The 24,751-nt window shown below is 36.7% G+C and overlaps 2 protein-coding genes and 1 long non-coding RNA gene across 4 annotated transcripts in view; 1 reads left to right on the forward strand and 2 right to left on the reverse strand.

Annotated features, from left to right (window-relative positions):
- The window catches only part of LOC127875970 (uncharacterized), a 100,756-nt gene extending 85,318 nt beyond the window's left edge, over positions 1-15,438 (forward strand). Inside the window, exon 2 of the long non-coding RNA XR_008047533.1 lies at positions 15,364-15,438. This is a non-coding gene — a long non-coding RNA (uncharacterized LOC127875970). The remainder of the gene's footprint in view (positions 1-15,363) is intronic.
- LOC127875967 (flap endonuclease GEN homolog 1-like) overlaps positions 1-24,751 on the reverse strand; it is a 143,981-nt gene that overhangs the window by 85,509 nt on the left and 33,721 nt on the right. The window contains exons 11-12 of one of the 2 annotated variants that reach the window (XR_008047532.1): positions 22,407-22,538; positions 17,807-18,674 (exon numbers count right to left, since the gene is read on the reverse strand). Coding sequence is in view for 1 of the 2 variants with exons in the window: in XM_052420754.1 (XP_052276714.1) it covers positions 18,577-18,674; positions 22,407-22,538 (230 nt within the window). In the remaining variant the exon portion in view is untranslated. Of the gene's footprint in view, positions 1-14,604; positions 18,675-22,406; positions 22,539-24,751 lie in introns of those variants that run through there. The other variant, XM_052420754.1, reaches the window with a different exon arrangement.
- Positions 1-24,751, reverse strand: part of LOC127875964 (uncharacterized) — a 107,533-nt gene that overhangs the window by 27,354 nt on the left and 55,428 nt on the right. The window lies entirely within an intron of this gene.

Below are 24,751 nucleotides of genomic sequence, written 5' to 3' on the forward strand. Positions count from 1 at the left end.
CACGTTGTATTTAGGTTGCATTTAAAGCCACACACATTGACATGCATGTTAATCAATACATATAGATGCAATTTGAATGTGTGCAAAATTGTCATTAATCTAGCCGAGTTACAGATTAGCAAGTAATCTTTTTTAATTTAAACCGAAAGTAGGATTCTTTACGTACTATATATTTCGACAAACGCGATTATTTTTAACCAGGTTTTCCAAGCTTGTCCGGGCCATAACTTTGTCGCTCATTGTGAAATTTTAAAATCATTTGACACATTTGTTCACCATCATTAGACGGTGTGTCGCGCGAAAGTCCTACGTCGATATCTCCAAGGGCAAGGTCACACTTTGAGTTCAAAGGTCAAAAATGACCATACATGAGTTTGTCCGAGCCATAACTATGTCATTCATTGTGAGATTTTAAAATCATTTGGCACATTTGTTCACCATCATGAGACGGTGTGTCGCACGAAATAATTACGTCAATATCTCCAAGGTCAATGTTGCCAAGACTTAAAATAGATTTAGTTTGAAACAAGGGGGTCAATTATAAACAATCAGTTCAGTTTCAGTTGTCTCCCTTTATCAGACTTTTTTCATATTAAAAACCTGGTTTTGTGACAATTTTGTCCCTTGTTAAGTTTAAAAGCGCAAAATAGACGGATTTCTGCCTTGTAATCACCAGATATATTCTAATTGGCATAGAACAAATAAATTAATAGCCTAGTTAGCAAGTAATTTATTACTTTTCAAACGGGTACCGCTTTTAAAACCGAAAGTAGGATTTCTAGTCGTATACGTCCATTTCGACAAACGCGATTATTTTTAAGTTTTAAGCGCAAAAAACACAGATTTCTACCTTGTAACCACTAGATATATTCTAATTGACATAGAAAGTTATATTTCTTATTATCCCCCGCCATAGGCGGAGGGATATTGTTTTGCCGTTGTCCGTCCGTCAGTTCTTCCGTCCTCCGTCCGTCCGTCTTTCGTCCGTCCGTCCGGCACTTTTGTGTCCGTTGCCATATCTTGGAAGTGCTTTGGCGGATTTCATTGAAACTTGGTATGATTATATATATGGATAAGACAGGATGATGCACGCCAAATGGAATTGTACACCATCTTTTAATATCTTTAAAAAAAATGCTTTTTTAGTTGAGTGTCAAATATAACACTTTGTGTCCAGAAGCATATTGGCGGGGATATCAATTCAACGATTTGCTTGTTTATACTTAAATTTACTATGCCATGTAGTTCATTTCATGGTGTGTGGCTTGAAACGTTGCAGTATTTTTAAGTTTAAATTAACTGTTCAATTTACTACCAAGTATGTAAAATAAAACACATTTATCTATCTCTGTTTACTGCCAACCGCTCTTTCGAGTATTATAGGCAGATATGGATACTGTCGAGTCCGTTTCCTGGGAAAACCAGTACTTGGTGTCTATGGAGGAGATTATGAGAACGCTCCCCGAGTAGGAATCGAACTCACAAACTCCCAATCGCTAGGCGGACACCTCATCCACTACACCACCGCGACATTTGAAAGTTTCAGCAAATTTTGTTGACTATTTTTTTTGGTTGAAACTTTGAAACTCTAGATTCTACCATTTTAATGCATAAGCAACTTAAACAATTAATTTTATCCAGCGATTTTGAGTAAAAGTTGATCTTAAGCCTCTTAAGTATAAGCAACTGATCTTTAAAATTAAACAAGAGGGCCAAGATGGCCCTAGTTCGCTCACCTGAGAGGAGTCAGTTCATTCAATCTTTACCAATGTCAAACTTGACCTAGATATTGTCCAGACAAACATCCTGGTCAAGTTTCATCATTATTCCATCTGCGAGTCATGATCAATGTACCTATGAAGTTTCATGATCATAGGCGTAAGTATTCTTGAGTTATCATCCGGAAACCATTTTTCTAAGTTGAGTCATCGTGACCTTGACAGCCATTGTGTGAATACGTTTTTTGGCACTGTAACCTTGACCTTTGACCGAGTGACCTGATAATCAACAGGGGTCATCTGCGAGTCATGATCAATATACCTATGAAGTTTCATGAACCTAGGCATAAGCGTTCTTGAGTTATCATCCAGAAACCATTTTACTATTTCACGTCACCGTGACCTTGACCTTTAACATAGTGACCTGATAATCAAAAGGGGTCATCTGTGAGTCATGACCATTGTACCTATGAAGTTTCATTATCCCAGGCATAAGCATTCTTGAGTTATCATCCCGAAACCATTTTACTATTCAGGTCACCGTGACATTGACCTCTGACCTAGTGACCTGAAAATCAATAGGGGTCATCTTCGAGTCATGATCAATGTACCTATGAAGTTTCATGATCCTATGCATAAGCGTTCTTGAGTAATCATCTGGAAACCATTTTACTATTTCGGGTCAACGTGACCTTGACCTTTGACCTAGTGACCTGAAAATCAATAGGGGTCATCTGCGAGTCATGATCAATGTACCTATGAAGTTTCATGATCCTAGGCCTAAGCGTTCTTGAGTTATCATTCGGAAACCATTTTACTATTTCGGGTCATCGTGACCTTGACCTTTGACCAAATGACCTGAAAATCAATAGGGATTATCTGCGAGTCATGATCAATGTATCTATGAAGTTTCATGGTCCTAGGCATAAGCGTTCTTGAGTTATCATCCGGAAAACCATTTTACTTGCTTTGGGTCACCGTGACCTTGATCTTTGACCTAGTGACCTGAAATCAATAGGGGTCATCTGCGAGTCATGATCCATGTATCTATGAAGTTTCATGATCCTAGGGATAAGCGTTCTTGAGTAATCATCCGTAAACCATTTTACTATTTCGGGTCATCGTGACCTTGACCTTTGACCTAGTGACCTGAAAATCAATAGGGGTCATCTTGCGAGTCATGATCAATGTACCTATGAAGTTTCATGATCCTTGGCATAAGCGCTCTTGAGAAATCATCCGGGAAACCATCTGGTGGACAGACGGGACCGACATGAGCAAAACAATATACCCCCTCTTCTTCGAAAGGGGGGGGGGCATAATGAGAAAACTGCCCCCTCCCCAGCAGCCATGTTATTTCAACTGACCGGAACCATTTTTGAACAAAACTCTCATATCAAGGAAACAAATGTTCTGAGCAAATTTCATGAAAATTGGGCCAAAAATGTGACTTCTACTGTGTTCACATGTTTTCACTTTAAACATATTGAGAAAAATGCCCCGCCACTGGCGGCATGTTTTTTCACCGATCCCGACCATTTTCAAACTCGTCCGAGATATCAATAAAACCAATGTTTTGACCAACTTTCATGATGATTGGGTAAAAATTGTGACTTCTAGAGTGTTTACAGGTTTCTCTATAGCCAAATAGGGAAAACTTCCACTATATACATCTAGAGAAAAATGCCCCGCCCACTGGCGGCCATGTTTTTTCACCGATCCCGACCATTTTCAAAACTCGTCCGAGATATCAATAAACCCAATGTTTGACCAACTTTCATGATGATTGGGCAAAATTGTAACTTCTAGAGTGTTTACAAGGTTTCTCTATAGCCAAATAGGGAAAACTGCCATTATATACATGTACATATAGAGAAAAATGCCCCGCCCACTGGCGGACATGTTTTTTCACAGATCTCGACCATTTTCGAGTCGTCCGAGACATCAATTGAACCAATGTTTTGACCAACTTTTTTGATGATTGGGCAAAAATTGTGACTTCTAGAGTGTTTACAAGGTTTCTCTATAGCCAAATTAGGAAAACTGCCCCGCCCACTGGCGGCCATGTTTTTCAACGGATCGGAACCACTTTTGAACTCAACCAAGATATCATTAAGACAAACATTTTGACAAAGTTACATGAAGATTGGGCATGAAAGTGTGACTTCTACAGTGTTTACAAGGTTTTCTTTTTTTGACCTAGTGACCTAGTTTATGACCAGGCACAACCCAGTTTCGAACTCGGCCGAGATTTCATTGAGGCAAAGCTTCTTACCAAGTTTCATGAAGATGGGACAAGAAATGTGGCCTCTAGAGTGTTTACGAGCAAATGTTAACGGACGGACGGACATACGACGGACAAAGACCGGTCACAAAAGCTCACCTGAGCAATCAGGTGAGCTAAAAAAAATGAATTTCTAAAATTACAATAAATCATATTTTCATTCATGCGATGCAGGACTGTTATTATTATAAAGTACTGTAAACTAAATTACTTTAACAATTTATTTTATCCAGCGATTTTGAGTAACAGTTCATCTTAAGCATCTTTAAGTTTAAGCAACTTATCTGCATAATTTGAAAAAAAAATAAATTTCCAAAAATTACAAGAAATCATCTTTTCATGCATGCGATGCAGAAACTGCATTATTATAAAGTACTGAAAACTTACCACTCGTTTCTTTAAGAAGGGATGTGTTTCTGATTTACAGATATACTTTAATTTCGAATTTAACTGGGTAATTTTCTGGTTATCCTTCCGACTATCGCTCTACGCTCAAACATTCAAACTGTCCGGCAAAACAAAACAAAGACCGGAAATCGACGCCTCGAGCATGCGTTAACATGCGAGATTAAACAACGTGGTTTGAATTTTTCTTTTAATTTTAATATTCTGTTGTTAATAGTTCACATATCGATAGTCAACAAATGTGTATGTAATGCTACAAGCAAAATAATTATTTGAAACAAAAATAATAAAAAGTATAACCTTTCACCTAGCGGCGATACTGAATTCGAGGGAAAAAAACTATCGGCGATACTGAATTCAAGGGAGAAAACACAAAATACTGCTTAAAATGTTAAAATAAACCAGCAATACACTACCGGATCGATACATATTGAGATGTTTTGAATCACGTTGACGCAGATATTTTTCAATGAAAACATCAGTTTCTAAAACAGATTAACACTGCCCAAGGCCGGAAGTTATTATTCGACACCGTCGCAGATAATGGCGTCTTCCACTTCTTCTATCCCGACCAAAACGCCATGATGCCGCCAAAGGGCGACATTGTCAACATCGTCTCCAGCCACGAGACCAGCACGCTGCTGTCACTGGTTGCCACTGCAGGCATCGCAGAAACACTGAAAGGTACGGCCCGTGTATGTGAATTAAAATTAAAAAGGGGAACCCGTGTTTGTCTGTTAAGCGTAGTGGTTTGAACATCTGGCTTTGTCACCAAAGGTTGGTTGCTAGTAACCATACTATCGGGAACTCCACGAAACCATCACAGCACTAACCTTCACGTTATTTGAGTATTTCAGTAGAACCGTAATTGACTTGACATTGCAGTCATGATTCAAAACTTGCCCGAAAGTTGAAAAACTTTTAAGGTTAATGAAGCTTCACAAAATTCCAACTCGACGCTGAAGGAAATACATAGAAGTGATATAATTTTTTATATATCCCATACAGGTACTTGTCGTAGGTACGTTAAATGCTTATTATCTAAAAAGGAAGCATATCTTTATCATTAAAATTATGAGATCATAAATAAAAAACGGTTGGAAATCGGAAAGGCAAAGCCGCTTGACATAACGAATCATCTTACGTGTACACCACAGGTAGGTAGCGTGTGGCTATGATATTAATTAGTGAAAACATCATTTTGAATGATAAATAATCATATTATAACGAAAAATTAACTTTTCTGAAAAAAAATATTTCACTATCAAATATATATATAACAAGGTATGCAACTCAAAATCAGCCCAAAACGGGGTGCATCGCTTTGAACAGCCATATCTTCATCAATTGTGCAGCGATTTTCACGATCTCGGTCTTATTCAACGCAGAAATGAATTTCCTTTCTGGAAATGTATATGTCTTGCAATATTTTTTATAAATGCTGGGTCAACTTTTTAGAAATAACACGATACACAACTCGCATGACCCAGTTGACAGTGATCATGCTGTCTTTAAGACCGAAATCTTCACGGAGTAAAGGGCATCTTCCCTACAAAGTTCATGTAGTTCGATACCATAATTCAATAAAACGTATGAAAAAACATTATTACCGTTCTTGTCGTTACATTTTGCATCAAGACTAACTGTCCAGCGCCGTTTGAAACCTTTGTTAACAAACATTTCAACTAACTGACATTTTAAACATACGAGTGATTTCATTGGTCCAATGCGGAGGTGTGTCTTTACAACTGGAGATTTCATTCATAAAGAATGCATGATCACTGTCAACTGGGTCATGCGTGTTGTGTATCGTGTTATTTCTTAAAAGTTGACCCAGCATTTGTAAAAATATGATATACATGATATACATCCTTCATTGAGCAGTTCTCGGCGTCGATACGCTCGTAGGCGATCACGTCAACGCTCACGGAGACGCTACTTTAGGAGACCTTATTTCCAGAGTAGCCGAACAAGTTCTCGGCATTGCAGGTATATTGGACGTCGCCACTCCTCACATAGGCGTTAACGTACCAACTGGTTATATTGACGCTCCCCATGTTATTTCTTTACGTAATATTATGTCTCTATTCCACGTATGTTGGTTCCCTTATGGCATCCACACATGTTGCAGTCACCGAACATTATTTGTATACGAACACTAGTTCGTTTAACTTTTAGGCTTCGGGATTAGGTGCTCATCTCATCACTACGACTACATTGGACACTTTGTGCCTCCCAATACTGATAATCTACCGCAGTTTTCCGGTTTACATTATCTGTTAGATAACTTCGTGGATAGTCATTCTTTTGCACCAGATATTTTCATTCTGACGCAATCATATTATGACCGGTCCGGTGCGATCACCTGTCACCAGTCACCGGTCATATCACCGGTCACCGGTCAGAACAAGTAGTCTTTCATCTTCATCGGACTATTTTTCCTCTTCTTCTTCGTCATCATCATCGGACTATTCTTCCTCCTCTTCTTCGTCATCGAATGACTCTTCATCGTTTACTTTAATGATGTCTCATCGCCATCGGATTGGACTTTGGCACGCTCTTCTTTTCCGAGCAGTTATCGGCATTGATGTCAGACCATATGGATTCCACCATATTTCGGTCTTTAACCAGTAACGTCTGCGGTCATATTATGACTGGTCCGTTCACCTGACTACAGCCACCGGAAATTGACCGGTCCAGTTCGGTCACCAGTTACCAATCACCGGTATTACCCTGTGTTTTCATCGGTCATATGATGTAGCCCCACGGGTATCATCCATTCTGGTGCTGGATAATGAACTAATAATACAAGAAAATTATGAAAAATTATCTGGTATTCCTACTTCTATCTCAGCCGGCTACATGCAGACAACTGGTCTTGCAGATGGTGCGGCTGAAGCGGGCTCGGAGTCAAACATTGAGGTCGAACATTACTATTTGACCTCTATTAATCACATGTATAATTTATGTTCGAGACCCTAAGGGTGAATTTTTAAACCGCCTTTACCTGTCGGCTACAGACTTTGCAGTCACTGTCACGGAACAGTTGGGACACAACGTGACTCTAGCAGGATTAGCAAGACGATAGTTCATGTCGACTTCTAATTTTCTATTGCTCCTACGACAGTGCATGTTTTCAAGTTACTGGAATCAACAATAATTCTGCTCCATCGTCATCGAAAGTCCCTTAGGACATGACTTTGCCTAAACCGCTTGATGGCTGTAACAATTTGGGTTTTTCCAAACTGCCGGGTCAGTGTTCTGACATTATCATACTTTCGCTTCCTATGCCAGTTGTTTCTACTACTATCTCAGTTATTTACTCCATGCTGGATAATTGACAACTGAGAGAGGGCTGATACATAGGATTGCCTACCAGCTTGACCGCATGGCGGCCACAGTCTTGTAGATGGCTTGGGGGCTATTAATGTCAGATCTTAGATGCTAAGGATCTGGAGGGACCTCATCTTCTCTTTTCATCTTCGAGATTCCCTTGTTCGATACAATTTTATTAGAAAGAACAACCCTTTACTTTTAAAGTTATTCTTCTATTACACTTCTGGCTCTAACAGACCGTCTTTCTATAACTGGTCGTATTCCTATCGGAATTCGTCTGGTTACGATTCTTGACATAAAGGGCTTAACAAAGCCGAATTTGAAGACTTCCAAGCCTTCTACCGGCAAGAGTGGACCTCCCTGAGGTTACTCTTAGGGGTTTCACTTTTTCTGCCACCACACCTCCGGAGGTACCATTTTCAGTCATACTTCTGTGCTTTGCAAATCGATGTCGTCACGACCTTTATTCTCCAGGATTATAAAGTCGCCATTTATTGGTGCAAGAAAGACTTTACTGTAGATAGGTCATAGTTTTTAAAGTGTTCAACACTTTCCTATTCTACCAAAGTTCTATTCTAATGGAGTGGGAAAGTTCGGATTGCCGTAATTTCTTTCCCCAACCATCCTTGATTAATTGTTCCGGCCACCGGTCGGTATTTACCGGTCTGGCCACCAGTATTTCTGCTTGGACATCTTTTCTTAATTCCTATTCAGCTTTATTTTTAATTTTGTTGCAACCTGCACATCAACATCTTGAAAAGCAACCATTCTTTTTAGATGCTTTTCATTTGCAACACATCTTCACGACTCCTATGTGATGGTGTCAACAGACAAAATACCAGTCGTACTTTACCTCCAGACACAGAGGTGAACAGATTATCATTCATTGTAACTGGAATCCAGGAACTTAATTGTTCTTGGCAGTTTTTTACTGTCACATTAGACACTTCATTTGGAAGTGGTCAACTTCAATTCTCTTTCGTTTAGTTTTCCGTTCGGTTTAAATGAGATGTGATTTGCGCATGCGCGGCAAGTTTTGCAGATGGCGGAGACGAAGCCGCAAAGCAATATCGAGGAACGTAGTTCCTCATTTAACGCTAGTTATAAGAGAAAGGCGATCGGAGATCGCAGTGTAAATGCTGAACAACGTGAACGCAGTTCACAGAAATCGATCCAGCAGCGTGTGCGATTGTTACACATTCGTCCGCTTGACACTAACTGGATACTTATATTTAAATTCCATCCATTCTATTATTTTGGAATATCTTGGTGAGCTTTTACCATATCTTCGTGGTCTCTACTTGGTGACCCATGGGATTATGGTTCAACGACCTTTTTCATTCTCCTGTACAGTGTTTTCAGGAAACTTCTTCACAGGTCAAATATCATATCTCAGAATGACATATTTTATACGGATCCAAACATGTGCTACTACACGTCTTGCCATTATTTAGTTATCTCTACAGAAGAACGTTTTTCTGTTAGAGCTTCAATCCCTGTTACTTTTGCAAGGATAATTTCACCAGAAATATGTATGAGATTCTCTGGAAATTCTTTTTTGATTGGGTATTCTAGAGCATATTCATTACCTCAATCACTTGGCTAGATGCATAGAGGTTTGTCTCATCTTTTTCTTTGATGATAAGAATTTGTTATTGGTTCCTAGCTGGAATTCATTGTATAAGTGATTTATTAAAAAATGGAACCTTTATCTCTTGCAATGACCTTCATAAATGTACAATTTGAACATAAATTTCATTCATTATACAGGGGTGACAAGAGCGATAGATACTTGGTTGAAAAAAATGTCATATATCTTGTCCGACCCGACAAATTATCAAACCCTTTTTACCACCATTATTTCAACATGTACTGAAAAACGAATTTGATGCAAAACAAATATACACCATTCTAAACAAAAAAATGAACAACCATCTGTTAAACAAAAATGGTGTAAAAAATAAATACCATAATTAATGAACAAGAATGGAACTGCTTATTTGAACTACCCTTTTTAATAACCAATGATGTAAAGGTTCAGTGGTTCCAATATAGGCTAATTCGCAGGATACTTGGAACAAAAGTCATTTTAGTAAAAGCAAACAAAGTGAGGAAAATTTAGAACATTTATTCTGGGAGTGTCAAATATCTAAAGCAATTATTGATTAAATATTACCAGAACAATCTTTTCCTTTTATTAACATGACAATCCTACTACTTGGATATTCAATCAAGTCTGCTACAGCCATAAATAATGTTATTTTGTTTGTTAAGCTATTCCGGTACAAGTGTAAAATGAATAAATATATTCCAAGTATAATAGGAGCAAATAAATACATTAAGTATGAATGTGATAACTTGAGAAAAATATCAATATCAAAAAATAATTTAGAATAATTTGACAGGAATGGGAATTATTTAATGATATTGTCTTACGGACTTGGAATTAAAATTTCATGATTGTTGTAGTTTTATAGTACTTTTTACAAATACTAACTCAAGCGTACCGTTACTCAAATAAAATTAAATGTCTACGTTATAAAATACAACGATATGCACATATTAATATGTCATTATGCCTTTCTTATCTATTATTATAATGTACACATTCTACTCAGCATATACTCACTTGATGTTTTTTTCCTTCTTTATGTATTTTTCAACACTAAACTACTACATGTAATAGTAATGTTTACTAGATACATTACTAACTTATACGCTTAGTCATCGATGAATACTATTACGAATAACTTATGATATGTGTTTGATGCATTACATGTATTTTTGTTTCCATTTTCTTACGTCTAATTGCAAAACAATATTGTTATTATTCATATTGTATATAGATGCAATCACAAAATAAAATGTGTTGAAATTTTTTTTTTCTTATCTCCATCAAAGGATACAGATTATGCTTTCGCATACCTTGGCTTTCATAATTCATCACAACTCTGTGTTGACTTACATTTTTCGGAACTGATCCAAGCCATGGAACTTCAACACTATGTGTTTCGTCCCTTTACCTCTTAAGGGGATTTGGCTTGCGTTATTGGGTTGCTTACTAGGCTTCCTATGAACCTTTACATCAGGCTTGTTAACAGTTCCAATATAATGTTAAGACGGGTTTCCTCCTTATTATGGCTTCAACCATACGGAGAAGTGAAATTCGTGCTTTTTCTGTTGAATACGACCATTTTCAGTTTGATCGCCAGAATTCCTTGTTTAACATCAACTCCTCTATATAGCTTCTAAAAATCTTCAAGTTTCTAAGATTTTCTTAAACTGTGAGACATGAAGATGAAGATAGAATTATATGGCCAATCGGGGCTTTGAAGTTCTATCTCAGCAGTGTTAGTCCATTAGATGTTCTAAAAAGACACTTCATTTCCCTTAAAAGGGGGGGCGGGAGATGTGTATGCGGCTTCTATTTCTCGTGGTTAGACCTCGACTAAGGAAGATTTACTCTTAACTCTAATCTAAGGATTCATTTTTCTTTTAAGGATCTGACAGCATTAATTAAGAGCTCTGTCTGTTTGGTGGGCGTCTATTAATCACTGTTTATGGGTTCTACAGTGATGGGAAAATATATAGTTTAGTTTAAACATATTTTATTGTATATACACATTCATTTACAAACAATTACATATAATAGACAGTTTGAGGTATATGTATACAAATGGATTGGGCCTAGAGTTATACCAACATCATCGAAGGGCCCTCTCCATAATATATACGAGCCTTCCCACCGGAGCTTCAAAATCAGCTTTTAGATAGCAGGTATTGTATTAATGACATTTAAACAAATTTTAAAAGTAAAATTCATTTTAGTTATTAAATACTTACCTGCTATCGGTAAGTCCCACCTCCCACCCCGCTATTCGATTAATATTTTTCGGCGTAGCTGTAATAAAATTTACCGCGGCTAGACACGAATGAATACACTTCATTTAGTCCGTTGGCTGATTTGAGCATACCACCAGAACATTGGAAACGTGAACGCGTCTTTGTTACACTGTTTTACTGCGTGTTCAGCATGAAACAATTTTATCTCTAATGAAAATGCTTGATATATAAAACAGTTTTACACTAAACACTCGACATCAATACAGTGTGTGCGTGCACCTTTTATTTTCAGAGGATTGCCAGCGCTAGAGCGTTTGTACTTAAAGGCTATCTTTAGTAATTACTTTCATAATCATGTCTGTGTACTAGTATATTTAAGTTCATAAAAGTATCGTTTTTCCCTAACCTGATATTCGTGCAGTCAGTTTGATACTTAGCACACATTGTTGAGTGCATGCTGCCTAGGATTTGTAAAATACATTGCAAATTGCTAGTTTTGATATCAACTTGAAGGTATATTTGTAAGCAATAAGAAAATGAGCCATTTTGTGCTCTACTTTTTGTGTTGATGGTTCCCGGCTTTGAAAGTAGGTCATACTATTTGAGCCCAAAATGGTTGTCTGCACAGCTGTCGAAACCGGTTTGCCTATTCTAAGGTAAATATTTTGAGTTAGCACACATAGAATTTAATGACATGCATTTTTTCAAAAGATTATGCATTTATCTTTCCAATGATGTATGATGATATAGTGGGTATGCGCTTGATCATGGTAGAAATTGATATCGAACTTCAACTATTTTATATGTAATATAGAAGGAAATTAATTGCGCATGCGTAACCTTAATAGCAGGTATTTAATAATTAAAATGAATTTTACTTTAAAAATTTGTTTTGATTACACATTGTTACGGTCTCGAAAATCCTCATGATCCTTTTCTCTCCCTACAGAGGTGTTGAAGTATCATTTGATCCCGGACACATAATACTCTTTAGGCTTTTACGACGGGCAGCGGCTGAATACTTTGGACGGTCATGAGCTGATCAATGTCCACACCATTAGTAAGCATTTTTTAGACTTTTTTGTCCCCTACCGGTTTCACCGGAGTGGACTTATGGTTTGCGCTTTGTGCGTCTGTGAGTCTGTCTGTCACACTTTTCTAGATCCTACGATAACTTTAAAAGTTCTTCATATTTTTTCATGAAACTTGAAACATGGATAGATGGCAATATGGACATTATGCACGTCATTTAATTTTGTTCCTACGTCAAAAATTATGGTTGCTATGGCAACAAATAGACTAACAAGGGCTGTTTGTAAAACATGCATGCCCCCCTATATGGGCTATAAGTTGTAGTAGCAGCCATTGTGTGAATACGTTTTTTGTCACTGTGAACGGTGGTGGTGGTGGTGTTAGTGGTGGTGGTAGTGGTAGTAGTAGTAGTATTATTAGTAGTAGTAGTAGTAGCAGCAGCAGCATCAGCAGCTGCAGCAGCAGCAGCAGCAGCAGTAGTAGTAGTAGTAGTAGTATGCATTACAAAAATGCAGTTAGCCTTACATTTGGTAAAATTTAAATATATTACAAGGGAGGCAAATGCTGTAACAATAAATTTAAACTTATTGCATTTGTTTCCCCTGTATATAAGAAAGATATAATAGTGTATTACCTCCCCTGTCCTGCTTATATTTATATTAATCAACAAAATTAAACATTAACATAATATTTAATATACAAAATATACAAAAAATCTCATATTCTGATAATATTTTTACTGATCCACTGTATTTTACTAAAAGGATGATGTTTCATTGGACTGATAATTATAGATTTAGGATTACAGACCAGTTGCTTCAGTAATATTGTTCAGAGTGTGCCCTGTTGGCCGCGTATGCATTCTTGAGTTATCATTCAAAAACCATTTTACTATTTCGAGTCACCGTGACCTTGACCTTTGACCTAGTGACCTCAAAATCAATAGGGGTCATCTGCGAGTCATGATGAATGTACCTATGAAGTTTCATGATCCTAGGCCCAAGCGTTCTTGAGTTATCGTATGACAACCACCTGGTGGACCGACCGACCGACAGACCAACACTAGCAAAGCAATATACCCCCTCTTCTTCGAAGGAGGGCATAAAAATACTGCTGAAAAAGGTGGTTTTCTGGATTCTGCAATAACTTTAAGTTCTTTATAGTTTTTCATGAAACTTGAAACATGGATAGATGGCAATATGGACATTATGCACGTCATTTCATTTTGTCAAAAATTCTGGTTGCTATGGCAAAATATATATAAAAACAAGAGGGCCAAGATGGCCCTAGTTCGCTCACCATTTCTTACAAGGCCTTGTTTATTGCTTACCGGTAGTTGAAAATTCAGTACTCTAGAGCATATTAGATTGGTTTTCTTCTATTTACTTTTGCAGTGTGAGCATATAATTAATTTTGATTGAGTACTGTCCGTTTGCATGGGTTTTTTGCAATGCAAACATTTGAAAGTAATGCTAATTCTACATGTGTTTACAAGGTTTTTGTAAGATTTGGACCTAGAAATGTGGCCTCTAGAGTGTTTACAAGGTTTCTGTATAGCCAAATAAGGAATCAGCCCCGCCCACAAAGGTGGAATTTCTGACAATGGTGGAGCCGGTAGGGGACATATATTGCTTGGCCATAGTCTTGTTATATTTGCCAATTACTGAATGTGATGGTTATTTTAAATATCTGTGCGACTTTTGATCATTTATCATTTTTAGACTTCCAAATGTGACTACATAATACCATTCCAGGTATAATTAAGATGGTTGTCAAGTGACATCAGACGGAGTACGATTGATCTCCAACTCCCACGTGACCAAGGCTGATATTGGGGCTACTAACGGGGTTGTACATTACATCGACACTGTCCTTATCCCACCACGTCACGCCAACATTGTCAGGTAGATGACGTCACCAATCACCGTTAAACTGTATTGGCATCGTCGTAATAATAATTAATTACGGATTATTCTGCAACAAGAGTTTTTTAGCGACTCAAATGTGTCAAAGGTTTATTAAGACACTCTTAAGCCTGTTCCCAAGGTAAAAAAAGTATGTGTTGTCTGAGAGAGAGCATTTTAAACATTCTGTAGGAAAATGATGTTACTCACACCCTAACAATTATATGAAATACACATTAACCTACCATGACTTATAGACTAGTATAGGTCAACATGTGTCTTATTCATTTGGAAATTTTCCATCCATAATCTGTCCAGTTTTCTTTTAAAAACAAAATTTAATTTGAAAATGTATTTGTATATAATAAATGTACATTACAAAATACTTATTGAGATTCCTAGAGTACACAAAAAGTTACAAACAAAAAAGTTACAAACAAAACATGAAAACTCAATTTTCACATTGTTAAACATAAGGCAACCCCAAAGGAATGTTTATTAATTGGTGATGGATTTTTTTTAATATTTATTATTTTTTTTTTTAACATGCACTCAAATTTGCAAATTGTTAAAAATCATGATAAAAATTACAACAACAAACACATATGCCCCAAGTGGAGACCTTGTCAATATAATCATATAACATCTATACAAGAATCACAGCTTTGTAGCTAACAGTTTTGGTGTCAGAAGAAATGCATCATTTTGGTAAGGAAGAATATGGACTGTCTGATTAAGTCTCTAAGTCCAACAAGAGCACCGCATAACGGGTGCCATGCTCGGCTCGGCTGCGGGTGCAGTTTTGAATAAATGAAAGCTTGACACAATTTTTTTTTAAGAGGTCACAGTGACCTTGACCTTTGACCTAGTGACCCCAAAATGGGTGTGGCGTGTAGAACTCATCAAGGTGCATCTACATATGAAGTTTCAAAGTTGTAGGTTGAAGCACGTTGATTTTAGAGCAAATGTTCAAAACTTTAACAAACCTTGATACGGACGGCGGACACGACGAGCTGGCTATGACAATACCTCGGGTTTTCTACGAAAACAGCCGAGCTAAAAATAGGTCATTGTCAATGTGAAAATGAGGTCAGGTAATATGGGTGTTTTAAAAGAGTTCATAGACATCATCCATGCATGTAAGAACGTTTTGTAGGAAACATAATTAATGTTATATGAAACACGTGATTTGGGGTTATCCAAGAATTTGATCATTAAGAATTATTTTTAGTCCAAATGTAGATCATAGTTAAAAATGTGGTCGGGTGATGTAGATTTCCTGAAAATTTTCATAAAGAACATCCTGCAAGTAACAAATATTTTTAGCAGTGTTATTTTATATTATGGCAAATTCAGTTATGTTCGGGTTACCAAGAGTTCCGACAATCTCAAGTCAAGTCCAAAAGCAGGTTATTGTAAAGTTTAGATGAAGTGAGGTCATGTTGGTGTGTTGATAGTATTCAGGGTCATCGTTGGTGCAAGTCTGAAAGCTTGGCAGGAAGCATTATTGATGTTAGACAAACAAGTTATCTTGAGTTAAACAATAATTTGCACCTTCTCAATTAGCCTAAAAGTAGGTAAAGGTCAATTTCGGTTAACCTCATATGGACAGAAAGAAGGACGGACAGGTCAACCACTATAAGCATCCCAGCATAAACATGTGACCAGCACATTTGCAGAATAAATCAATCACATCATTAACATAAATATCATAAGTGAAAAAACTTATTGAAAAGATTATCTAATATAAGCAAACAGTACTGCACATGACAAAAGATCTAGGATTGTTAAAAGCAATCATTACAGCTGATAATGGCTCACCAGTGATTTATACGTTACTACATAAAAATGTAATTGGCAATTGACCGGAATAAAAAGAGATTTTGATCATAAAAGACTCCCATTTTAAAATCTGATTTAAAATGATATAAAAGTAAATAAGATGGCCATGATGGCCCTGAAGCCCTCATCTAAGTTATAAGAAATCAAATTGTTGAAACTTGACCTGGTCGTGGTGACCTTGTTTTAGACACAGGTTACCCAGATTCAGACTTGACCAGACTTCAACCTGCTAACCAAGTTTCATCAAGATAAAAATAAATGAGGCCTCTATAGAGGTGACAAAAATGATCTAAGATTTGACATGTGTACCTAATTGTTGATGCACATGATCTAGATTCAGACCCAGCCAAGATATATTCAAGATAAACATTCTGACAAAGTTTTTTTTTAAGATTGAATTGTTAATGTTGCATCTACAGTTATGACAAGGTTTACTAAGATTTGATCTTGTGCCCTAGTCTTTGGATGCATGTGACCAAGATTCTTTATCAGCTTAGATATTGTCAAGAGACACATTCTGACCAAGTTTCATCAAGATTGAGCCAAACAATGTGGTTTCTAGCTTAGTAACAAGGTTTTAATGAGCATTGATCGTATTACATCGTATTTGGACATATGTGACACATAATCAAACATGGCATAGATATTTTCAAGTTAAACACTGTGTCCATGTTTGATCCAGATTAAGTCATTAATGTGGCCTCTTTAGTGTTTACAAGGTTTTTCTATGATTGGGAACAAGTTTTGAAACTAAGTTCGAACTCAGCCTTGATATTGTTAATATAATCATTCTGACCAAGTTTCATCAAAATTGAGTCATAAATGTGAATGCTTCAGTGATAACAAGTTTGAGTGTGGCCCCTAGAGTTATAACAAGATTTTTCTATAATGTGATCTCTTACCTACTGTTTGGATACACATAATTGTGTGCTCAAGTGAACTAAAAATAAACAAGGCACAAAATTGTCACAAAACCAGGTTTTCAATTTGAAAAAAAGTCTGATAAAGGGAGACAACCCAAACTGAACTGATTGTTTAAAATTAACCCCCTTTGTTTCAAAATAAATATATTTTTAGTCGTGGTGACCTTGACCTTGGAGATACTGACGCAATTCTTTCATGCGACACACCTTCCCATGATGGTAAACAAATGTGCCAAATGATTTTAAAATCTCACAATGAATGACATAGTTATGGCCCGGACAAGCTCATTTATGGCCATTTTTGACCTTTGAACTCAAGGTGTGACCTTGACCTTGGAGATATCGGCGTAATTCTTTCGCGCGACACACTGTCTAATGATGGTGAACAAATGTGCCAAAGGATTTTTAAATCTGACAATGAACGACAAAGTTATGGCCCGGACAAGCTTGTTCCGCCTGCCTGCCAGCCCACCCGCCAACATTCGCCTATCTAATAACCAGTTTTTTCCTTCGGAAAACCTGGTTAAATATATAAATACTTCACGATGTTTCCTTTGACAACATCTAAACAATTAAATCATGGAGAGAATGGTTTCGCAAAAATGCTTACTAGAGTTTTGAAAAGTGAAGTTATATACAATAATTATTTAAGCGCAAAACAATACTTTACCAATATAAATAATATAATTGATATGAATATTCAAAAAATTCTAATTATTATTCCTGAGTAAAAGGTATTTTCAATAATGGGACTTGAATTGTGAATAATCATAAGAACAATAAGCACCCAATAGTGTAGTATGCCTATGGTCATAGGTTTGAGTCTAAGTAGAAACAGAAAATATGTTTGCTAAATCAATTTAACATTAACAAAAGTAAAGTCCCATCTAGGCATCAAGTCATCACCACATTAAGAGTGTAGCATGCAAAAGCTGTATCTGGTTCAGATATTTCTAGCAGATTCAACAATTTCATATTTGGTTAGAGAAATCCGTCTGACACATATATCTGACAGTAAACAAACATAAAATCAAACATTTGTGGCAAAATAAAAGTAAACTCTTAGACCGCCTGTGTGTTATAATTTGATCTTCTACAATAGCTGAAGCCTAGCACAACCTTAAATTATCGATACTAATTGCAGTAATTGGCAAAGCATACACTAGCCACATTTTTTGTTGATTGTCTACAAAAGCTGAAGCCCAGCATAGTTGTAAATTGTTTCGTGCTAATTAGCCAACCATACACTAGCCACATAATCAGTCCCAGTTGACCACAGCTAGTCGATCTTAGCTGGAAAAATCAAGTTTCTTCTTCTTGATTGCAAAAAATTGATGCAAGGTTGTTTGGCCAGGTATCTCCGCTGTAATCTTCCCCTTACGGCTCCCTGTTAAGAATTCGAAAATTTATGTTTTTTTTATAAAAGTGAAAATATATTCTCAGTCAGTTAAGTGTTTTGCTAAAATAATTATTTTGTTGAAATAACAAGAGCACCGCCTAACGGGTGCCATGCTCGGCTGCGAAAGCTTGTCAGATTTTTTTTTTGAGAGGTCACAGTGACCTTGACCTTTGACGTAGAGACCCAAAAATGGGTGTGGCGTGTAGAACTCATCAAGGTGCAGCTACATGTGAAGCTTCAAAGTTGTAGGTAGAAGCACTTTGATTTTAGAGCCAATGTTAAAAACCTTAACAAAATTTTAGCACGACCTGGATGACACACGACGGACTCGGACATGACGAGCTGGCTATGAGAATACATCAGGTTTTCTCCTAAAACAGCCGAGCTAAAAATGACATAAAAAATCAAGGTATACTGCATAAAGTATAAGTTGAATGGCTTCTAGCTAACACTTTTTAGCGTGATACTGGAAAAGTTTATTAATAGTGGTGGTGATGGGAGCACAAGCAAAATATGAGATTAAGTCCCTTTATAACATCATTTAAACTTAGTTTTCACTTTTAGTTACAAGAATATATAAGTGGTAAATGAGTTTATGAAATTGTTTCAAGTTGTCTTTCTATTTTTGATAACAATAAGATTGCATCTAATGAACGAGAGTGCCAACTTGTAACAAAATATGTCCGATGAAATGTCTGCTAGGTCTGCAAGCTATCAAAGCATATGTTTTCCATTTAACACCATATTCAAAACCTAATTTATACAAAGGGAAACAATTTTCTATTTTGAATAACATTGACCTGGACATGATCGGCCCAACTTCAATCCAAACCAAGGTCTTTATTTAAGTTACCTACACACAAATTTTGAATGCAATACCTCAATACAAAATGAAGTTGTTAAGGAGAATCAATTTTTCTATTTAAAGAAAGTGACCTTGACCTTATCAGCCCCAAGTTCAATTCTATGCTAGGTCTTTTGTGATGCTTAATAATATCGAAACTTTCATCAGGATTGGTTGATGCAAATTTAATTTATTAAACCACTTCTTTGAGAGCAATTCAAGGACCACTATTTAGAAAAGCAACAGGCGAACTGGTTGGTTACAAATTTGGGTCAAGATATTATGCCCATAGACATTTTCACCAAGTTAGAAGATAAAACATATACAATCAAAACTACTTGAGTCAGAGAAAGGACAAGGTTGATTGTGCCAATGCTGTTATAATAAAAGTTCGATACTTCTGAAGTGCTTGAAGTTCATGCGATCTGGCTAGTTATCGCCCATAAACATTATCATTTAAGTTTTATGATAATCTGATTTTAACTTTTGAAAACAAACTTTAAAGGGATCTTTTCACGCTTTGGTAAATTGACAAAATTGAAAAAGGTTGTTTCATATTCGCAAATTTTCGTTTTAGTTATGATATTTGTGAGGAAACAGTAATACTGAACATTTACCATGGTCTAATATAGCCATTATATGCATCTTTTGACGATTTTAAAACCTAACAAGAGCACCGCCTTGCGGGTGCAGACCGCTCATCTATTTTCTTTTTAAAGGTGAAGGGACTCTCATTTTCAATCACAAAGGAGGGAGGGGTGGAGTGAAGAGCGATGCATTAGGTGCATTGTGTGGGGGTGTGGACATTTATTACATTTTCTTCCAAAAATGCGAAAAAAAGAAAAAAAAAATCAGGGGGTGTGGGGTAGGGTGGGGGGGGGGGGGGATTCTTGGGTGCGATGGTTAGACGGTATTTCAAACATAAAATAATAAAAATAAATATTTGTGTTTTTTAAACCGTTTCAAAAAAAAAAATGGGGGGATGAGGTGGGGGGGGTATAGTGTGAGGGTGTGGTGGTAATTTGTGAGATGATCTTCAAAAAAAAAAAAAAAAAAAAAATAGGGGGGGGGGTTCGGGTGGGGGGAGGGGGGGGTGGGGGGGGGGATTCTTGGGTGCGATGGTTGGATGGTATTTCAAACATAAAATAATCAAAATAAATAGTTTTGTTTTTTAACCGTTTAAAAAAAAAATTGGGGAGGGGGTGGGGTGGGGGGGGGGTATAGTGTGAGGGTGTGGTGGTCATTTGTGAGATGATCTTAAAAAAAAAAAAAAAAAAAATAGGGGGGGGGGGGGGGTTGGGGGGGGGGGGGGCACGGGCGATGGTTTGGGTGGAGTCTATTGTGGTATGTCAGGTAAGAGTAGTTTTGTCAAAGTATCAATCAAATCTAATCATAAATAAAGAAGTTATGGCAATTTTAGAGCAATTTAATAATTTGACCTTGAGAGTCAAGGTCATTCAAAGGTCAAGGTAAAATTCAACTTGCCAGGTACAGTAACCTCATGATAGCATGAAAGTATTTGAAGTTTGAAAGCAATAGCCTTGATACTTAAGAAGTAAAGTGGATCGAAACACAAAATTTAACCATATATTCAAAGTTACTAAGTCAAAAAAGGGCCATAATTCCGTAAAAATGACATCCAGAGTTATGCAACTTGTCCTTTTACTGTACCCTTATGATAGTTTGCGAGTGTTCCAAGTATGATAGCAATATCTATGATACTTTAGGGGTAAAGTGGACCAAAACACAAAACTTAACCAAACTTTCAATTTTCTAAGTATAAAGGGCCCATAATTCCGTCCAAATGCCAGTCAGAGTTACATAACTTTGCCTGCACAGTCCCCTTACGGTAGTTAGTAAGTGTTGCATTGATACTTAAGGAATAAAATGGACCTTAACACAAAACTTAACAAAAATTTTCAATTTTCTAAGTATAAAAAGGGCACATAATTCTGTCAAAATGCACGCCAGAGTTATCTAACTTTGCGTGCCCAGTCCCCTCATGATAGTAAGTAAGTGCACCAAGTTTGAATGCAATAGCATTGATACTTTCTGAAAAAAGTGGACCTAAACGCAAAACTTAACCAAAATTTTCAATTTTCTAAGTATAAAAAGGGCACATAATTCAGTCAAAATGCACGCCAGAGTTATCTAACTTTGCCTGCCCAGTCCCCTCATGATAGTAAGTAAGTGTACCAAGTTTGAATGCAATAGCATTGATACTTTCTGAGAAAAGTGGACCTAAACGCAAAACTTAACCGGACGCCGACGCCGAGGTGATGACAATAGCTCATAATTTTTTTTCAAAAAATAGATGAGCTAAAAATTATAAAGCGTTGCAACGCGAAACGATTGAATAATTTGGAGAGTTCTGTTTTTGTCGTTAAATTTTGTGAAACTACGACGATTGCTTATATAATGTATAAAATACGTCAAGTATGTGTACTCGGCGGAATAGCTCAGTAGGCTAAAGCGTTTTTACTTCAGGACTCTGGCAGGACTCCAGGGGTCACTGGTTCGAAACCTGCTCCGGGCAATGTTCTTTTCCTTTTTTTAATTTTATTCTTGATTTTTTACTGGAGCTTTTACGATCCAATGTTTACATTTATCAATATAAAGCATTTAATGAATAAGTTAAAAAATGCCAAAATCTGTGAAAAGGCCCCTTTAAAACATATAGCGGAAACTATTTTCCTAAACGCCTGTTTACGTGAGCACCACCTGACCATCCTCCTGATGCTCGGCACAGGTCTTCCCATCATATGTTTTTTTTAAGCAAGTGTAAGAAAGTAACACATTTTTATTATACCGATCTTTAATGTGGTTCTTTTATGTTTTTAATTAAATATTGTATTCAATTAAATAGAGACCATTACCTTTTGGAGGCCTCTTTACTTGATCTTCCTCATATTTTTCAACGAGTGCAGGATATCGCAAAGTCAGCAATTCTCTGGTGACCTTCACCTTTACCCCAGTGGCATGACTTTCACCTGCCCAGGTGTTCACATCTGAAATACCAGACAGGGGAAATGAGAGACTAGCTGCAAGAGGAAAACGCTATAGATGGGCCCATTAAATTCTTATATTTTACAAGATTTATTAAAATAAACCAATTATTGTTTTAAACACTTTTAAACTATGAAATAAGAAAAAATGTCCTTAAGAAAAAGCAGTTGCTTGAAACAGAAATGAGTGTTGGGTTGAGATATTATGTGAATAAAACATAGAAATTATCACACTTCAAATTTGATTTTGACAACTGAAAACATTATTTTCTAATATAAAAGAAATACATAAACATAATTTTATACATTTTTTATCTTGTTCTCTCATTGAAGTTAGTGCATCCATATTTAAATCACTATGACATGACGTAAACAAACACTAAATGAAAAAAAAAAACAAATAAATTATGTATTTTTAATCTAAAGATAGATCAAACAAGAGGGCCTGAAAGGCCCAAAGTCGCTCACCTGAGATAACAAGATATTATTGGGACAAATCTTCTGACCAAGTTTCATGAAGATCGGAAAATAAATGTGGCCTATAGAGTGTTAACAAGGTTTTACTATAGCCATATATGGAAAAATGCCCCGCCCCCTGGCAGCCATGTTTTTCAACCAACCAGCATCATTTTTTAACACATCCAAGATATTATCGGGATGATTCTTCTTATCAAGTTTCGTGAAGATCGGACAGTAAATGTGGCCTCTAGAGTGTTAACAAGATTTTACTATAGCCATATAAGGAAAAATGCCCCGTCTGTTGGAAGCCATTTTTTTCAAGCAAACATAATTTTTTTCAAACTCATCCAAGATATCATTGAGACAAATCTTCTGACCAAAGTTCATGAAGATTGGACAATAAATGTGGCCTCTAGAGTGTTAACAAGGTCTTACTATAGCCATATATAGCCATATACGGAAAAATGCCCCGCCCCTGGTGGCCATGTTTTTAAAACAACCAAAACCATTTTCGAAAACAAATCTAAGATATCATTGGGACAAATCTTCTGACCAAGTTTCATGATGATCGGAAAATAAATATGACCTCTAGAGTGTTAACAAGGTTTTACTATAGCCATATAAGGAAAATAGCCCCGCCCCTGTGGTGGCCATGTTTTTCAATCAACCAGCATAATTTTTGAACTCGTCCAAGATATTATTGGGATGAATCTTCTGACAGAATTTCATGAAGATCGGACTATAAATGTGGCCTCTAGAATGTTAACAAGATTTTACTATAGCCTTAAATAGCCATATAAGGAAAAATGCCCCGCCCCTTGGCGGCCATGTTATTCAAGCAAACGTAACCATTTTCGAACTCATCCAAGATATCATTATGACAAATCTTCTGACCATATTTCATCAAGATTGGAAATAAATGTGGCCTCTACAGTGTTAACAAGGTTTTACTATAGCCATATAAGGAAAAATGCCCCGCCCCCTGGCGGCCATGTTTTTCAACCAACCGGCATCATTTTCAAACTCGTCCAAGATATGTTTGGGATGAATCTCCAGACCAAGGTTCATTTAGATTGGACAATAAATGTGGCCTCTAGAGTGTTAACAAGATTTTACTATAGCCATATAAGGAAAAATGCCCCGCCCCTTGGCAGCCATGTTATTCAAGCAAACGTAACCATTTTTGAACTCATCAAAGATATCAGTGGGACAAAGTTTCTGAGCAAGTTTCATGAAGATCTGAAGATAAATGTGGCCTCAGGAGTGTTAACAAGGTTTTACTATAGCGATATAAGGAAAAATGCCCCGCCCCTGGTGGCCATGTTTTTCAACCAACCGGCATCATTTTCAAACTCGTCCAAGATGTTATTGGGATGAATCTTTTGACCAAGTTTCATGAAGATCAGACAATAAATGTGGCCTCTAGAGTGTTAACAAGATTTTACTATAGCCATATATAGCCATATACTGTGAAACCATTATTAATGTCAAGCATTAATTTTCATAAAATTCGTCAGTCGACCGATTGGTGAATTTAAGATCCTAACGAACAATCATGCTCTATGTTTGAACAAAAACAAACACTAAGTTGACCAATATTTTAAAACTTTACCGCAGACATGAGGCAATTCCAACATAATCCATGCACACATTCACTGCTGTTTCGTAATCAAGATTAATCCGGTTTTGACACAAAGGGATGTAGATTACACAAGGTACTTAACTGACACGTTACACTTCTTTAAAAGGCGTGTGCA

This window comes from Dreissena polymorpha, chromosome 4 (genome assembly GCF_020536995.1).
Source record: "Dreissena polymorpha isolate Duluth1 chromosome 4, UMN_Dpol_1.0, whole genome shotgun sequence".
NCBI lineage: Eukaryota > Metazoa > Mollusca > Bivalvia > Myida > Dreissenidae > Dreissena > Dreissena polymorpha.